Source organism: Anthonomus grandis, chromosome 2 (genome assembly GCF_022605725.1).
Source record: "Anthonomus grandis grandis chromosome 2, icAntGran1.3, whole genome shotgun sequence".
NCBI lineage: Eukaryota > Metazoa > Arthropoda > Insecta > Coleoptera > Curculionidae > Anthonomus > Anthonomus grandis.
This window is the reverse complement of record NC_065547.1, coordinates 20,537,505-20,556,552: the sequence shown is the minus strand read 5'-3', so window position 1 is coordinate 20,556,552 and position 19,048 is coordinate 20,537,505. Positions and strand designations below refer to the sequence as shown.

Here is a 19,048-nt window from a genome sequence, read left to right as displayed (position 1 = left end):
TTCCAAAATTTAGTTTTTTTTATACGGGGTGATTAAAATCGTTACTTAAATAATGATATTTTCAATTTAATTTTGCGCAATTTTTTTAAATGGAACACCCCGTATCTAATAACTCGTTTTGATAGAACATTCTTTTATCTTTAATTTGATACCAATAAATTTGCCAATATCTAATTGTATTGCCGTATCTATTATTGCCATATCTGTTTTCTCAAAATTTGTTCTTAAAAGAAAAATGAAATATTTTTTTATATAGGCATTACAACATTTAATTTTACTTGAGAATTATTAGAGCATACTGGAAGCGTAGAGTATAAAAAACAAACTAGACCACCTAGAAACAGTTTTAAATGAAGAAATCAAATTGGCATTTACCAAGTGGGTTGTAGAAAGTCCGAAAATTAGAGTAAAACAAACAGGGACAAAAACAGAAATCTTCCGTAGCAAAATGCCACGAGTAAAATAAATGTGACTCCCATCAAGTTCAATTACATCAAGAATTCGCCAAAAACATTAATTAGAAACATTATAAATAAGTTCGATCATAAAAATTGCTCAAAATGTCTAACGTTTTGCTCCAAACACAAATCAGCCGTACGTGCGAATGATCTAACTACACGAAGCGTGAAGGCATAATACGTCTAAAAGACTCTTATATGCGCTCCACCATATCTTCCCTAATAAATTCCCACACTTCCCCATAAGGAGAAATCCAGAAGCGTTTCAAAAAAGTATGGACCAATAACAAAATCATGTACACCAATGGCACCCCAATCATTGATGCTCCATCTGTGTTAAAAATTATTGATAACTCGATGGGGCTTTTCTGAATCATGAATCACAGAATCTGAATCATGAATCACAGAATCATCTCTATGGAATGTACATTAGTCATTGAAAGGTACCAATTTTTTAAAAAAACCCGTTTTCTGCCGCCCATTGACAAAAAGTTTTTTTTTTCAAAATCATTTTTGGCAAGTTCTTGATGTAACTGCGCATGATAAGTATTATATTTTTTTCCTTGAGACATTTGTTTCACGGACGATTTCGATATTTCTAAGTTCTCATTTAGTTGTAATTAAAGACCTAATTTCCGGTGTTGCAACGACCGACATGGTGATTATTAATCGGTTTTCTTCATTTAACACTGTTTTCATTCCAGTTTGCTTTTTGTACTCTATGCTTCCAATACGCTCCAATCGCTCTTTTAATTTCGTCAACACTCTATCATCAGGATGTCGGTTATTTGAAACGTTTCCTAATAAATCCTTGTAGCCAAAAAATAGTTCCCAAGGGGATCACCGATAATCATATTTAATTTACTAATTCTCACTGAGAGTAATTCATTTTGACACAAATTTACTTAACATGGATGATAAGTAAACATTATAATTGGTATACATCACACAACAAAAAATAAATGAATTATCGCTAACTTTTTACTTGTAAGAAAAAAATTCCTATTTTTAAATCAGATGAGCATCAGGGATTAATACTACTATTATGGTTATTACAAGTATTCACTTTTTTTCTTACTAAAACGTGTTCAAAATAGAATTGACCAGAGTGACAAAGCGCTCGTCATTCTAATTCCATAAAATATCTATTAATTGTGTTCGTCGTAAGTGTTCTAATGCCTATGAAAAATATGTATCACTCTTCTTTTAACAAGAAAATTTGGCAAACTGGTTGGTATCAAATTATAGATCAAAGAATACTCTGTTAAAAAGGCATTGCTAGATACAGGCTGTTCCATTTAAAAAAAATAGTGTAAAATTGAATTGAAAATGCCATTATTTGAGTAACGATTTTAATCACCCTGTAAAAAAAAAATAAATATTGAAATTTCGAAAGATAAAATGAACTTAGCCAAAGACTATACATAGATTTTTTTTAAAGAAAAAAGACTAAATATAAATACTAATATTTAAGGAAAACATTGATTTTTGTGAAAAATTCTTTAAATTCTTAATAAATAGTCAATATCGCATTTTAGGGTTAAAGAGAGAGTCAAATGGGACTCCCATTTCGGAAAAAAAATATAAGTGGTTCTATTTTTTAAAAAATTCAAATTATGTACCACGTTTTTTTGGGACCCTCTGTATCAACCAAACTTTAAAAAGTAGCCTCTGAAACTTTTAACATTCCCCCTATTAAAGATTTCTTCTGTTTCAAGGTTTAGCCGCAATTGAGCACCCCGATACTAAATGGACACCCTGTAAATAAAAATAATAAAAAGACATATTTTATTCCCTTTCAGATAACTTAAAAATTTATTAATTAAAAGTTAATTATTATATAAAATTAAAGTAAAAACATATAAAATGTGTATGGTAACAGAAAAAAAGAAGGTAAATTCAATCTGATGATTCTTACCTCCCAAACCACAAAGGGCAAAGTACTTTAATGAACCAAATTCACAGCTGTCACCTTCAACTACGGCTGCGGCGGCAATCTGTCTTCCGGCGACTAAAGACTTAACAAGACCTTAAAAATAAATTGGCAGACTATAGTAAACTGAATACTTTTTACAGTTTCATTACTCTCGACTAAATTCAAATTTACCTTGTTGAGGTGCTGCTGGTTCTGGTGTGCTTTCAGCCGCCTGACACCAAACTTTGGGAAAAAGAGATGAAAACATGCTGAATTCTTAGCTATAATTTATTGACCTGTAAGAAGAAAATCTCATATATTTAACATTGAATTATTACAGGCAATTTTTTTAATAAAGTATTTTAAAAATTATTATAACTTAAAATAGTTATTTATGTATCAAGTGTTTAAACAATACTTTTTTATGAATCAAAAATTTTACAATTCCCATGAATAAAAAAGGGGACTTTACACACACACATAACACATGTAACATACAACATTTTTTCTACTACCATAGAAAACACAAAGAAAATCAAAAATACCAAATTACTCTACGCACTAGTCCAAAATTTAAAGAATTAAATTCTTTAATAAATATGTTTTTACTCAATTAAGTAATTTCAAACTTAAATTATTAATTATTAATTAAACAAAAATTTCAAACATTTTAAATTTCAACACAAGTAATTTATCAATAAATTATTTAACTTGGCAATAAAAGTCAGCTGATTAATGTTAACATTAATCAGCTAGGAACTATGTGCAGAATAAGAAAGGAATTTCAGGTATTCCCAGAGTAATGTTGTTTCAAAATCATATAGCAATAAAAGATCCACAGCAAATTGTTGATGCATTTGGAACTTTCTTTCAAAGCGTATATATTGAGTCAGACCCATCTAGTATTAATGTTGGTATTGAAGGGAGCCAGACTATTAACATCTCTCTAAATTGCTCTTATAATTTTTCGGAAGATAAAATTGTCACCACCTCTAATAAACTAACAAGTAAGTTGACCTCCGGTACCAATGGAGTACCAAGTCTTTAAAGATTGTATTCGCGTTTTGTCAGGGACTTGCTCACATTTTAATCTTATCTTGTCTTCAACAGTATTTCCCGATAAATGGAAGACTGCAAGAATAACCCCGATACTCAAAAAGGGACCAAAGAACAACATTCAAAATTACAGAGCTATATCGATCTTATGTAACTTCTCCAAACTTTTTAAAATAGTTCTTTATAATAGAATATATGCCATGTCAAATTAGACATAGCACCTAATCAATTTGGTTTCGTCAAAAACCGCTCCTGTACAGTAAACCTGGCTTGCCTAAAGGAGAATTTGTGTCAGCATTTAGATAATAAAGGTCAGGTTGATGTAATATACCTTGATTTTTGCAAAGCTTTTGACCACATTGACCACTTTGTACTTCTTCATAAGCCAACATTTTTTGGTTTTTCTAAGGATTTAGTTGCTTTAATAAAATCTTACTTACGAGGTTGTAAAAAATTTGTTGAATATGAAAGTCATGAATGAAAGTCATCCGTCTATACGGATGAGCAAGTCAATGACATACCATCTTTTGATTTTGATAAATAAATTTGTCTGAGCAATTTAACTCTGTTGCAGGATGTTTATGAGGTTATTATGTCCTCTAAGAATAAGCTCTGCGCTGGACCAGATGGGATTCCGGCATTCTTCCTAAAGAAATGTGTTTGTGTTCTTACGAAACCAATACTGTTAATTTTTAACAAATCTCTAGGTACTGGTTCTTATCCCACTCTCTGGAAGAGAAGTTTTCTAAAACCCATTTTTAAATCTGGTAGTAAAAATGAAATTTCCAATTATCGGGCTGTGTGTAACCAATCTGAGTTGCCAAAGCTGCTTGACTGCCTGGTCAGTCATAGGATTGCCTGGAGTTTTAAATCTTTATTTAATCCTGAGCGCAAAGCTCTAAAGAGCAATTTGGATTTATAAAAGGCAGATCTACGGATGCTAATTTGGTGCTGTATGTCAACTACCTCTACCGCTGCTTGGAGAAGGGACTTCAGATTGACTCAATATATACAGATTTTTCCAAAGCTTTTGATCAGGTTAACCATGGGGTACTCTTGCAAAAGCTTAGGGCTTTAGGTATTGTGGGGCCTCTTCTGCAGTGAATCTCGGGATTCATCAGAGGTAGAACCCAGATTGTTAATCTTGGAGGTACATGTTCCTCTGAAATTTTGGTGCCATCTGGGGTGTCACAGGGCTCTCACTCGGGCCCTGTTTTTTTTTTGCCTCTTTTTGATTGATTTAGTTTGGAAACTTGAAAATTGTTGTGTGCTAATGTTTGCTGATGATGTGAAACTATTTAGGCTTATCACATCCCTTTCTGATACTGTGCTCCTGCAAAAAGACCTTAATTTGTTCTTTGATTGGTGCCACTTGAATAGAATGTCCCTTAATATCAATAAGTGCCATAAGATTACTTTTTCTAAGCAAAGAAACCCTATTGCTTTTCTTTATAAAATAAATAATGTAGCAATTGGTGTCAAAACAGAGGTTTCTGTATTAGGAATATTTATTGACTCCAGGTTGTCTTTTAAAAGTCACATCAATCAGGTGACTGGTAGGGCAATGAAAATGCTGGGTTTTATGCAACGGTCTACAACTGATTTGTCTTTGTTTACTTTCAGATTACTTTATTGCTCTCTTGTTAGGCCCATCTTGGAGTATCGCTCAATTGTGTGGACCCCGTCATATAACTGCTACATTGAGCAGATTGAAAAAACTCAAAATAAATTTTTAAGGGTGGCTGCTTTTAGGTGTGGTTACAGGAGACAGGAGTATTACTATCAGTGGGTCAGGGATAACCTGAACTTAGCCACATTAGAGTCACGAAGAACATTACTCGACTTATGTTTTATGCATAAGGTTTTAAATGCTACTATAGATTGTCCCGAGTTATTGTCTCTTTTTAAACTTAGGGTGCCTTCCAGATTGAATAGACAATCAGAAATATTTTCAGTCCCATTCCACCATACCAATTATGGCATTAATGAGCCAATTACATGAATGGCTCGAAGTGCTAATGGTCTGTCAGGACAGATAAGCTTTTTTGACTCTAGGATTACATCTTTTAAGGGGCAGTTAAAGAATATTATTTCATAGGGGCTTTAATTAATTAACTCATCTACACCTTTCATTGATTTATAGATAGTTTTGTATCTGAATATATATGTTTGTATGGGTATGCTATGTAACACTTTTGTAAATGGATTCCGTAAATAAATAAATGAATATGAAAGCTTTAAGTCTCATATATATAAAGTGTGCTCGGGAGTTCTGCAAGGATCTAATTTGGGCTCTTACATACACTCAAAAATAGAATACTCATCTCTAATTTGGTATCCAAATTATAGCTACCTGATAGATGATATTAAGTGCATTCACCACAAGTTTATGAAGTATCTCTGGTTTAGAGATAATAGTCAATTTTACTTAAATAAATTTAATATTATACCCTTAGCAAAAAGAAGAGAAATTCTTTCCATAAAGTTCTTATATAACCTTATTCATAACAAGATTGACTGTCCCACCCTTTTGGTTGGATTAAATTTTCGGGTACCAAGAATAAACTCTAGGCATTCTAGAATATTTTATATAAATCCCTTGCTCAATCCTTAAAGGGTTTTTTCTTTAATTTGCATTAACATCAAGTGTAAACTTAGTAATTTACAAAATTATGTTCAACCAATCTCTCTCATATTCAATATTTTAATAAATAATGTTAGCTCCCTGTTTTCATGATATCCACAATAATAGATTTAAATTTTTAATATCCTGTCCAACTGCCTAAATGTATGTGTAAGAACTGTGAGAACTGAGAGGATTATGAACCATATGACCAAGATATTGATTAAAGTCCATCTTATTCCAGAAAAAACTAGAATCAATCATCCAGTAATTTTATATATAGAGAAGTAACCCTATTTACTTGCTTTAGTTGAAAAAGAAAAACGTAAAAAATATGAAAATTAGAGATTTACAAGAAAATGTTACCAGATAAGAAGTTTTACTGATAAATATTAATTACACTTAACTTTATTGATTACACAACTATTCTAAAGATAATAACACAAAACTATAGCTTCTTAATACTAATAGACTATTTTAATTTTTTTAATTTAAGAGCTGAGCTAAGTATGCCTAAAACAAATTCCAAGTAATTTAATAAATTTTGGTTTGATTATAGCCTTGAAATGTCAATAGCATGTGATATTGATTCAGTGTTATATTATGCAAGTTTTTGGTAAATTTAGATAAACCACAGGTTATTATATAAATAAAAATTATATATTATGTAACAGAATAGGATGAAACTTACATACAGAGCTTTACTGACATTTGCAATGCAAGATAACCTACAAATCAATATGTAGGGTTTGTAAAACCCAAGGATTAAAACTATAAATCTTAGCAAAAATAGGAAATATTTTTCATAAATATAGTAAATTCATTCTTTTTTGTTATAAAATAGAACAATAATCCCTGCAAATTACTGCAGTCTGTTACATAAGAGCATCTGAGGGTAGAATTTTTACATGTCAAAAAATGAAGAAAAAAATTATTTAATCCAAGAAATCTATCAACCGTGACGTTTCTAAACCCTTTTCTTTGTAATAGAAGCCAGTTTCTTCCGTTTTAATGAAAAAACACTATAAATAAATAAAAAAAAACTCACGGCTTATTGAGAATAGCACACCACACCACCGTCAGCAAAAAGGTGGAAAGAACAGAATGACATTGATGACTGCGTCACTTGCGGGACATCTCTTTATTTTATTTTCGGCGCCAACATATACGTAAAGGAGCGTCTTCACTAGTAAAAAATCGTACCATATTATCCGTCGCCAAATCCAATCAAACAGGTTATTTAGGCAAATCGTTTATTTATTTATTATTAATCTTATAAGATTAAAACAAACATTGACAATATAATAATAATAACAATTAAAATAATAATAATAACAACACACAACTACAAAATGATTCCACGATTCGGAAATTACAGATTTCAACCAAGTCTTGTATCATCCTCGACGGCACAATGCCATGGAATAATATTGACCTCATGCGCACATACCTCTATGTAAAGCTACAGTTGTTAAGCTCAGAACAAGTGTAACATCGATTTCCTTGATTTCCTTTAAGATCGTTATACCTAACGAATATCTCAGCGTAATTACTAAAGCTGAGTAATTACGCTGAGATATTCGTATGCCCAAGGAAATATATGTGTTTTTAAGAAGTGGAGCTATATGCAACATTCATCTCGTCCCTTCTCAAACACAATTTTCGCTTAACAAGGGGATCCAGAAACCACTCGTAGATTCATCTGAACAGCTACGCCTGATTTCCCAACCCGACGCTATAGTTTTTTGTTATCAAAGCGTTCGAAGTTTACTTAGCGGAAATAGACACGATTATCTTAACAGAGACGAATTTACAAAATAATGTCGCGAACTCTGAACTGTTTCCGGACATTTACGATGTACACCGATGTTACCGAAATCTAAACAGAACTGGATTGTCGAAGGGTGGAGGTATTCAGGTGTATTGTTAGCTGTTAAACGGAGTTTAAAATGTTACCTCTAAATGTATACTATTACTTTGAAACATTGCAATATTTGTGTGACATGAAAATAATTATAATAGGTGGTTTTGATATCCCCAATTTTCTTAGTCACCAGGATGACTCTATTGTGAGATCAACCTTGGGATTTTTAAGAATATAATGGAATTCGTACAACGTAATAACGTCCTTAATGTTAATGGAAGAATTCTGGACTTAGTAATAACCAATTTGTTTTAGTGTTAAGTTAATTTAAGTAGTTTTTCTTTTGTTGAATGTGATTCTTATAATCTTCATTAATAGTGAATTTTAAGGGTAAATTACCTCAGACCAATAATTCCACACACAATTTACTGGTACAGAATTGTTTCAATTTTAGACGTGCTAACTATCCAATGTTTTATAGCTTAATCGAAGCTGCTGACTGGCAGGAGGTGTTTGCCTCTTTGAATCTCTAATGTATCTTGCGACGGATTTTATAGTACACTTAATGAAATATTTCATAGAGCAGTTCCACTTAAAATCATTAAAAAACATAAATTTCCAGTCTGGTTTAATTCTGGTATCTTAAAAAATACCAAACTAAAGAATTTATTTCAGAAAAAACTCAAGAAATGTAGAACTCATTATTATGAAAATCTATTTAAAGTAGTTCGAAGCGATATTAAAGAACAAATTAGAGTTGTTTTTTAAAATTTTCTCGAACAGCCGAAAATCGAATTCATGTAGATTACAATTTTTGGAAACATGTACAGAATAAGAAAGGAATTTCATGTATTCCCGGAGTAATGCTGTTTCAGGATTGTACAATAAAAGATCTAATAAAGTAAAAAGTAAGTTAACCTCCGGTTCCGATGGAGTACCAAGTCTTGTCGTTAAAGATTGTATTCGCGTTTTGTCAGGGCGTATTACGCACATATTTAATCTTATCTTGTCTTCAACAGTATTTCCCGATAAATGGAAGACTGCAAGAATATCCCCAATATTCAAAAAGAATGATATTCGATAAGATCCGATAGAATCCGACCGAAGAACGACATTCAAAATTACAGAGCTATATCGATTTTATGTAATTTCTCCAAACTTTTTGAAATAGTTCTTAATAAAATCTTATTTACGAGGTCGTTAACAATTTGTAAAATATGAAGGCTTTAAGTCTCCTGTATATAAAGTGTATTCGGGAGTTTCGCAAGGATTTAACTTGGGCCCGCTTCTCTTTTTATTATTTATAAACGATCTTGCCAAATTACTGTCTTGTCAGAGTTTACTGTTTGCGGATGATATAAAATTGTACACAAAAATAGATACTGAAGACTATTGCGAATTCCTTCAGGTAAATCTTAATAAAGTTGAGAATTAGTGCAATGTCAATAGACAGGATTCCAATTTTTTTTAATAATGTCATAACATACCTTTTTCCGAAAAACAAAGAAATTAACAATCCTCAAAACTATAGGCCAATAGTATGCTTGCCGATAATCAACACCATTCTTAGAGCTGCTACCACGAAAAAAAACATGTAAGAAACTGTGGCGGTAGAGCATGGCAATAAAATGCATATAACTTGCGAAAGTAAAGAGAGCATAATCCTAAACTCAATAGCCTGGTTAGACTATAGAAAGGCAATTAACTGCGTACTTATATTCATGGTTGCTGAAAGTGCTTAATATTTAAAAAGTAAGCCAGAGTCCAATTTATTGCTAAGAGCAGGTAATTGCATGCTGGGAAGCTCACTAAGCATAAACGTGCTAAACACAAGCCTCAGAACAGGAAGTATAACAGTTTAAGGAGGAATATTCTAGGGAGATAGTTTAAACCCAATTTGGTTCTGGCTGGCTTTAAATTAAATAACTATGTCTTAGTTATATCAAGAAGGTCATGTCTTAAAATTCATTCTTCGAAATAACTCTATTCATGGATGACCTGAAATGTTATGCTGCAAGTGCTCAACAGTTTCAAAGCCAGTTAGTGTCGAGCTTTAAGCATCTAAACAAATGTCTTTCGGATTCGAAAAATACGCGTTTGTTCATGTTAAAGCTGGAAAAATTCACAAAAGCGATAATATAATTTTATTAGACCATGAGGTTTTCTCTCCTTGGGACGAAAATATAAATATGTAGATCTAAAAAAAACCTTAAATATAGACGAAAGGAAAAAGCGTGGTAGATGAATCTTTAAAGAAATATCTTAAATAAATAGTTAAAACGATCTGTGCTTATGGGCAAAAGTCGCATCAATTAACACCTGGGTTTTGCCAGCAGTCATGTATAGCTTTAGAATACACAAATAAAGTCCCACTGATCTACAGAATTTACCTAGGAAGAAAAGGTCTAGGAAATCTAAAATACGCACATGATAAAGATATAGAAAACCTATATACTTACTTACTTGCTTAATAACAGTGTCAATCGCACTGTAGGCGAAGCACCTGCAAAAAAAATGGTTAAAACAAAAAAATAAAATGGGTACATAGGAACTAAACAACTATAGAAAGAAAAACAACCTTCACAGAAGGTTGTCTACAGCACTAGATGGTAATGAGTTGATCCTAATTTTATCAGTGATATACCTAACGCGCAGCAACTTAATACCAGAAACCGAGGGATTTATGACAGTTATACAAGTTCATGTTGTTTGTACCAGACTCTGCAAAAAGTATATATTGCATCAAAAAGTACTTAAAAACAAATGTAGACTTTGTCTCAAAATGCGCGTACTTAGCTGCCAGAGATCACAAAATTTTGCACAACGACGTGGCAATCTTTGCGTAAAGAAAAAAAACTACAGAAATGTTCCTTTAATACAAATATCTTTGTCCCAAAGAATATGCGGAGAATAAAAACGCAAAATTCTACTCGAGCAAAACTGTTATAATTGATTGGAAAATAATTCGCAATAGATCATATATCGTAGTCTTCAACAAAAAAGAAAAAACAAAAAACATAATGGAAATAGCAAGAGACACCAACTTAAGAGAGAGCCGTCACCAAAAAAAAAATTAATAATAAACACTGTATTGACTAATACCTACCTTGTCTCTATTTATCTTATGTCTTTCATCAGATACCAGTACCGAATAATTCCAGAATAAGCTTCCTGCTAATCGTATGAATGTTATAGTCTCTCGCAGGTAGTAGTGAAGCATGTGGCGTCGCCCCGCGTATGGTGACCACAAGAAGAAGATAAAATGGCAGCACTGACTGCACCTCCAAATGTCGTTCTTCCTGATTAGCAACGGAAAGCCGAAAATGGACAGACACACAGAAAATGACTCTGCAGTGCGGAGCAAGATATGGACTACAGGAGATATAAAAATATCCTTATGCAAGTTATATGTTGAAATACAAAACCATCCATGTGAGTGATTTCGCAACAATCTAGAGTCAGCAGTCCTAGGAATTGAACACATAAGTATTTCTGCCGATTGGCAAACCGTTTGCCTGTTTTTTTTTCCCATGGGAATCGCCGACGCAGCTCCACCATTGTCCACACTCGATGTTCCTACCATGGGAACCGCTATCACCTCTATAATACTATTTTGTACAAATACAGCACACCTAATAATTCTAAGTTAGCGCTGTAAGATTAGTTTTAGGTTGTGTAATTAATCTATGTCCATTTGCATTTTCAATTTTAATCATTATTTTAACTAAATAACAATTATTTTAATAAATAAAACCTTTTTTTAAAAGCGAACTAGAGTTTTAAATAGATTGGCGCAGTCAGTAGGAGCCGTAAAACATGAATAGAACAAGATAATTCTAACAGTTAACGGCGCATACTAATCTCCTAACGAACAACGGACAATGTTCAGAGAGCAAACAAGACGTCCTCCCTCATTGGCACAGGCAGTCGGACAACCTCTGTTCGTTCTGACCAATAGAGAATAAGACAACTTCATTTATCTGACTTTAATGTACGTAATTGAAACATTCCGTTTTCATTTTAAATATAAAAGTGATTTGTTGATACCATTTGTTCGACAATCTGATATAGGCTACCCATTTGATTAATATTTAATTATTTTATAAATCTTTATGTTTAAATATTCTAATTTTCAAATATAATAATTCTAGTTATCAAAATCCCTCCGAAAGGAGCTCGTACAGCAACAATCGCTAAAATAGATAACAGAACTTCCAGAGATATTTTCAATTATCCCTGAATATGAAGGTGATCAAATTTCATTAAATACCTGTATTATTTTGTACGACTGTGCAAATAACATGGCTTTAAGCGATCAAAAAACTTTACTTATACTAATAAATTCCAGTCATCTACAATCGTATAATGAAATAAAGCAACTTCTTAATCTTCATTTTGGAGATTTTAGAGATTTATCGTCTCTTATACAAAACTACAACGTCTTAGACAACTTCCAAATGAATTTCCTCTTACATTTTTAAATCGCTTAGAAATTCGAAACTTGAAAATGCATACGTCTTTACTAAATATTGATCAAAAACTTGATCAAAGTAATCTAATCGATACTAAGACTTCAAGTACCTTTCTTACGGGTTTGAAACTTGATTCGGCCAAATCATTCGTGCTGGGAATCCAAGAGATCTTTTAAATACTTAATCAAACTTAACTGCAAGTCTTTTATTTTAAAAGTTCAACCCTTTAGGTCATACTTTAAAACCTCAACAACAACCTATTTGAATATCTTTGAAGAAATGTTCCAATTGTGGCCATATATGACACTATACCAATTATCTGTCGTTTTTCACAAACACACTATCTAGTTATTCTTATAACAATAACATAGACCAAATATATATCAGTCACAAGTTCAACGCTTTCCACCAACGCACACTCATTACAAGCTAGATCCCAACCTAGATCAACACAATAACCGTTTCTTTCTTTTGTAGAAAAATACAAACTAAGTAAACAAATATAAAAATCATGCACATCGTTTGAAATCTAATAATTCTTATATACCAGGTTCCAACCAATTTGATAATAACCAAGAATCTTACTTAGAAGAGGATCAGAACTAATATTCACATAATAACCAATATAAGGAAAATTGTCAAGACAATGGAATCCCTGAAAGCGACTACCAAAATTTTCTGGCATTTCCAGATCAAAATCACTTTCCGGAGAGAACAATCTGTCCAGAATATTATTTAAACGTTGAACCTAGATGACTTGAACCCAAACCTGAACATCCCCGAACAAAACTTTTTCTAAATTCAGTTCTTACCGTCAATGCAAAAAATTTATATTACATTAAAGATGCTTCCGATATCCTTAAACTTTTAATAGACAATAGATCCAAAGAAAATATTACCATTCAAGGCATAACCAAGCAAAAATTGCAAATTACCGAATCTACTCTAGATCCTTTTAATGCGGAAGACCTAAATAAAGTTTTCATTTTTAACCTAGACATAGAATTCGATGGAATTTTAAGTCTTGATTTTCTAGATAATTATCAATGCACAATTGATTTAAATACAAAACAAATTTTTACAAATTTTAAAACAATACCCTAGCATTAAGGCATAAAACAACTTCCAATATATTACCAATAGACAAAAGGCATATTATAAAAGATCATTTAAGAACTGAACATCTTAACCTGGAAGAAGAAGTCACAATAGAAGTCTGCTTGAAATGCTGAAAATTACGTTACTTAAAATTACGCAATTAAATTGGAATGCTAAAAAAACGTTAGACCAAGGCATCATACGACATCACCCTGGTCTTGGGTTTTACCTAAGAAAGTGGATGCTTCCGGAAAACAAAAATAGCGTGTCATCAAATTAAATGAATGCACCGTAAATGACAAATACCCTTTACCATTCCACATCTACCATACATACCTGACATATTGCATCAATTATGAAAATACCAATATTTCTCCACCCTCGACCCTGCTTCTAGTTAGATCGAGATAGATTTAAAGGCTTTCTCAGTAGACAATGGCCATTATGGCGAATTTATTTGTATGCTATTTTGTTTAAAAAATGCCCCGTATACATTCCAACATGTCATCATCCTTCGGGACAACATCCCTTCGGGCATCTAAAATGAACGCTATCTAGTCTATATGGACGACATTATTATCTATTCCCCCACCATTCACTAACCGTCTTAAACGTCTTAAGGTATTTAAAGTTTTAAGGTATTTTATGTATTTAAACGTCTTCCTAGAGGAAATTAATTCTTCTGCAAACAAATCACATACTTAGGACATCTACTCACTAAAGACTGTGTTAAATTTAACCCTTCTAAAGTCGACTGTACCCAAAATCTAAAAACGAAACCCCAGAAAAATAGAAAATCTTTTTTAGGTTTCACAAGTTATTATCGCCGCTTCAACCCACTTGCCAAAATCTCGAAACTACTCACCACGTTACTTCAAAAAGATACAAATATTCTGTTCGATTTAGAATTTAAAACCTCTTTTAACAAATTAAAATAAGTCTTAAATTCAGAACCCACCTTAGCATATCCTAATTTACTTACTACCGATACAAGAGTATTTGCAATAGATGCTGTTTTTTGCCAAGGTCCCATTGGCACAGATCTTCCGATCGTATTTGCCTTTAGAACCCTCTGTAGCGCGGAAATCAAGTATTCAACGATCAAGAGGGAATTACTCGGAAGAAAAGGAAAAAACCCCTGTCTTCCTGCTACAGATGATTTTGAAGAAACTGAAGAGTATATGATACGAGAATATAATAAATTGACAAAACTTTATGAGACAACATCATCACTAGATTACTCCAAAACAAAAAGATCAAATAACCAACTCTTAGATAAATCCCATAAAAACATAATTACCTTCTTTTGGCAAAAGAAATTACAAGACTTGCATTCATGAATTAATAGAAGACTTGAAAAACACTTTGATACGTGATTGATGTCTTCTAATATTAACATCGTCCATAGCAAATCAGTAATAAATAGGAAATATCTAATAATTTTAGGACCTTAAAACCTGGAATTACATATTACTACTAAATTACTAAACCCACAAATTTTATTGACTCTGAAACTTACTGTATAGAAGACAATTTGAAACCAACCGTTAGAATTATTTAGCTTTATATTTGTCGACAAAGAAACTAAAATAAGAACTTGCTGGGATTTAGTTTGAACTTCAGACAAGGATGAAATACCAGAAATCCTAGATCATTATCATCGCGGAAAAGGAATCAACGAAAGCATAAGACCGAGCAAAGAAAAATACACTTGACCCTATCTTTCTAAAAATGTCTACCAATTTCTGGAAAATTGTTAAACGTGCCAAAAACCGAAATATACTAACAAAACTTGAGTGGACCGTTATAACAGAAACCCCGAAGACCGACGATAAGATCTCGATAACGTCAACGTTTTCGAGTACCCAACAACAAACCAAGCATCACAGAACACAAATATATCAAGTTTACACAAGTCTACCCTTCCGAAATGATTCATGCTAACTACACCGATAACCCCGATGAACATCCTGTTCAAGTATACCATATGCGGTAATCTGTTACAACAATACTCGCAATTAAACGCATGGACTTACTCCATACGAACTCATTTCGGCCATACAAGTCGGACTCCTGACATCTTGTACAATCAAAAGTAGTAATACATGTGTATAATATTTTACATAAATATAATATTAATTAAATAATTATAAATAAAATGAAAAAACATGAAAACGTTGTCTATGAAATGCCTAATGCTAAGAAAACTTTTTAGCAAAAAATTCCTAGTTATGCAGCCCTAAAAGATATTTAATTGAACTAAAATATAGTAGTATAAAATCTAAGTTGCATAATTAGTTAGCTAAGTCTAAAATTAGTTGGGCCTTATAAAGTTAAAATATAAGTTATACTGAGAGTATTTCTTGCTGGCTAAAATTGTTTTAATAATTATTTATATAATATTAATAATATGTAATTATATTTTTAATATAAATAGTTTTATAGTTTTAAGCTGGCGGTCAACGAAAGGAGAGAAAAAGATATATGGAGTCAGTAAATAAGAACTCCAAGAACTCGGACTGTTTTAAAAAAGCTTTAAAATATGTACCAACAAAAATAGTATGTTGCATGATAAGTATCCCTGCTTTGTCGAAAATGAAGAATTTCATGAATATTGTATAATAAACAACATTATTTCAAATGGTTTTCAAATTGATTGAAATCGAATGGACTTTTTTATAAACAAGCATTAAAGAACTAAAACAAAAAAAGAAAAACCAAAGGCGAGATACAATGAACATCGGTCAAAACACAACCCTAACTTCAAAGTCGGGAAGAAAAACGGAAAATGGCGACCACCTAGTAGTGGTCATTTACTTTTCATTGAATTGGCAGTCCAGGTATATTTATTAAGTTTATATAGTAAAAAATAAACTCCATATATTATTCTATGATAAACAACATAGACTGGCAATTCACAATAATTCATTACATGAAACATTATTCATGTTTTAAAGACTTCTTATTAAAGACTTAACTTTGAGACTTACTCACAGTCTATATCGTCTGATGCAGACCATACATATACCCAAACGTGTCGTTTTCAAATCGCCAAAAACTAGGCAATCCGCTATACCCACAATTGACAATGCTATTTATAGCGAAATCTATTAGAGAAAAAATGTAGCACGCACTAATTACACCATTGGTGTAATTAGTGCAGGCTTCTGTAATCCATTGGGGCACTAAGGTGGTACTTTTTGTCTTGAGTGCACCCAGTTCCGCACGAGCTATGGGAGGTCGTGCCGCTCTAGTCCCTACCCCGGAAGTAGAAAACATGGCGGTTATTATTTAGCGAATTTGATAAATAATGGCATACATTGAGGATGCGCAATTTGGAACAAATTCATTTAAAGTTCAGGGATGTGTTCGAAAAAAAAACGCTCGAACACGTTAATTTTTATTTTTTGTCGGGATTCTTTTAATGATGAATTCATGTATACAGGGTGAACCAAAAATGAGCTACTACTATCAACTACTTTTTTTTTAATAGAAACACCAATTTTTTATTTTATTTTTTAATTCTGTATAGAATTTAAAGTATATTTTGTATACCTAACCTCAACATTTATGAGGTAATTTGCGATTAAATTTTCTATAAATAACCCTGAATTTTTGGAACAGTTTATAAAAAAAAACAAAACATAAAAATCAAAATAAATGTTTAAATTGTGGACCATTAACTTCCTGACAGTAGCCAAGTCAATCTATTTGGGAAAATGTTGGTAAGGAAATCTTGTACTGTTCGCGATGATACTGTGGGATGGCGCCATCCTGTTGGAACCATATCGAATCTGCCAATATAAATGGGTTTTCACTAATTTGGATAAAGTGAAATTAAACTAGGTACTATCTGATTTTAAAGCAACTCTAACTATTTTTCAGAGGTAAGTGCGTCCTCAATAAAATAGGGATTCACAATTTACGTTCTCACAATTCCTGCCCATATGTTTAACTTCTTTGGAAACTGTGTGTGACTTTTCATACTACAGTGTGGATTTTCTGGTGCACAATAATGAAAATTTTGCGTATTTTTGAATCATTGAACCATTTAAAAAAAACTTGCCTCATCGGAAAAAACAATTTTACCGAAAAATTGTGGGTTTGCATTACATTTATTTATCATTATTTCACAAAACTCTATTCTGCGGATGTAATAATTTTCAATAAGATCTTGAATTAAAAGAATTTTATATGGATGTCATTTGTTCCTATGCAAATATTTTAGAACACATGATTTACCAACCGACTGATCTGCAGCAACTGGTCGAGTTGATTTATGTGGATTTTCTTGTAAGATATCTAATTGTCTGTTTTCTGGAAGCGTGGGGCGGTCCAGGTCATATGTGTCTCTAACATGACCAAAATCTCTAAACTTTTTTTCAATGTTGCTTACTACCGAACATTAAATAGGCCTCTCCGGGTACTTATTGTTAAACAGATCGCAAACTTCGGCCTGTGTTCGATTCTTGTCGCCATATCCTGCCATCATCAAAATTTCAATTCTTTGTTTTTCAGTTAAACGCGCCATACTTTGTAACTGCACTTGAGAATTACTGACATTTACGTAAAGTAATACATACTGTTTCCATGCGATTCAAGGGTGACAAGGTGTCAACAATCAAATATACCTGTTAAAAAACTATGAAAAACATGTTTGAATATGCCCAAATAACCCAAACAGTTGCAAATTTATTGATAATGTTAGTGTTAGGTATAAGACATGGTATACAAAATATACTTAAAATTCTATGCGGAATTAAAAAATGGAATAAAAAATAAAAAATTGTCTATTTAAAAAATTGTAGTTGAAGGTCGTTGCTTATTTTTGGTTCACCCTGTATACATGAATTTACCATAAAAAAAAATCGCGATAGAAAATAAAAATTGACGTGTCCGAGCGTTTTTTTTTTCGAACACACCCCTGAATTGTGAAATGAATTTGTTCCAACTTGCGCGTCCTCGCTGGATAAGTAAAACTAAATTTTCTTAATCTTGTTCTGTTCAATTGATGGCTCTGCTACGACGCAATTTGTTAGCTCGATTTGGAGATTCGGAAAAACCGTCGGATATGTTCCCCGAATGGACACTTTCACTATATTAAATTACCAATCACAATCGAAACTTTTCAGTGCACGATGTTGCCTCCCCCACGATGCATCCGGCATCATCCGGCCTGGTTACCGGCGTGAATAGGATCGGCTACCACCGGCATGGGGTTGGGAAGGGTCTGGGAAAGGGATTTAAAGGATAGGAAGGACGAACAACCACGTGTTGATGGGATGAAGGATAACGCGAACTGAAAAAACTAAATTTTAAGAGAAAGTAGCGTAAAACATAACCTTAACCAAGAGCTAATTTTTAAATTTTCCCCTCAAGGCTAAATCTAAAAACTATTGGCAATGCAACAGTGCAGTTTTTTAACTGAACCGAACCAGTGTCGGTACCGCCCTAGTGCCACAAAGTTTTTCCAATGGATTTTGATATTAGAATGGATCATATCGAGTGATCGTGTCGAGATTTTAGTGCGTGAGTTTGGAATCCCAATGAGAACACTGACAT

At 32.5% G+C, this 19,048-nt stretch overlaps 2 protein-coding genes across 3 annotated transcripts in view; one reads left to right on the top strand and one right to left on the bottom strand.

Moving 5' to 3' along the window:
- The window catches only part of LOC126749002 (phosphate carrier protein, mitochondrial-like), a 101,200-nt gene that overhangs the window by 14,470 nt on the left and 67,682 nt on the right, over window positions 1–19,048 (bottom strand). Inside the window, exons 1-3 of one of the 2 annotated variants that reach the window (XM_050458606.1) lie at window positions 7,101–7,217; window positions 2,566–2,669; window positions 2,377–2,487 (exon numbers count right to left, since the gene is read on the bottom strand). The exons of the other annotated variant lie outside the window; for it this stretch is intronic. Of the exons in view, the coding sequence (XP_050314563.1) occupies window positions 2,377–2,487; window positions 2,566–2,641 (187 nt within the window). The 5' untranslated portion in view covers window positions 2,642–2,669; window positions 7,101–7,217. Of the gene's footprint in view, window positions 1–2,376; window positions 2,488–2,565; window positions 2,670–7,100; window positions 7,218–19,048 lie in introns of those variants that run through there. 2 annotated transcript variants of the gene reach the window in all.
- LOC126749023 (structural maintenance of chromosomes protein 2-like) overlaps window positions 1–19,048 on the top strand; it is a 445,423-nt gene that overhangs the window by 404,946 nt on the left and 21,429 nt on the right. The gene's annotated exons all lie outside the window — the stretch shown is intronic.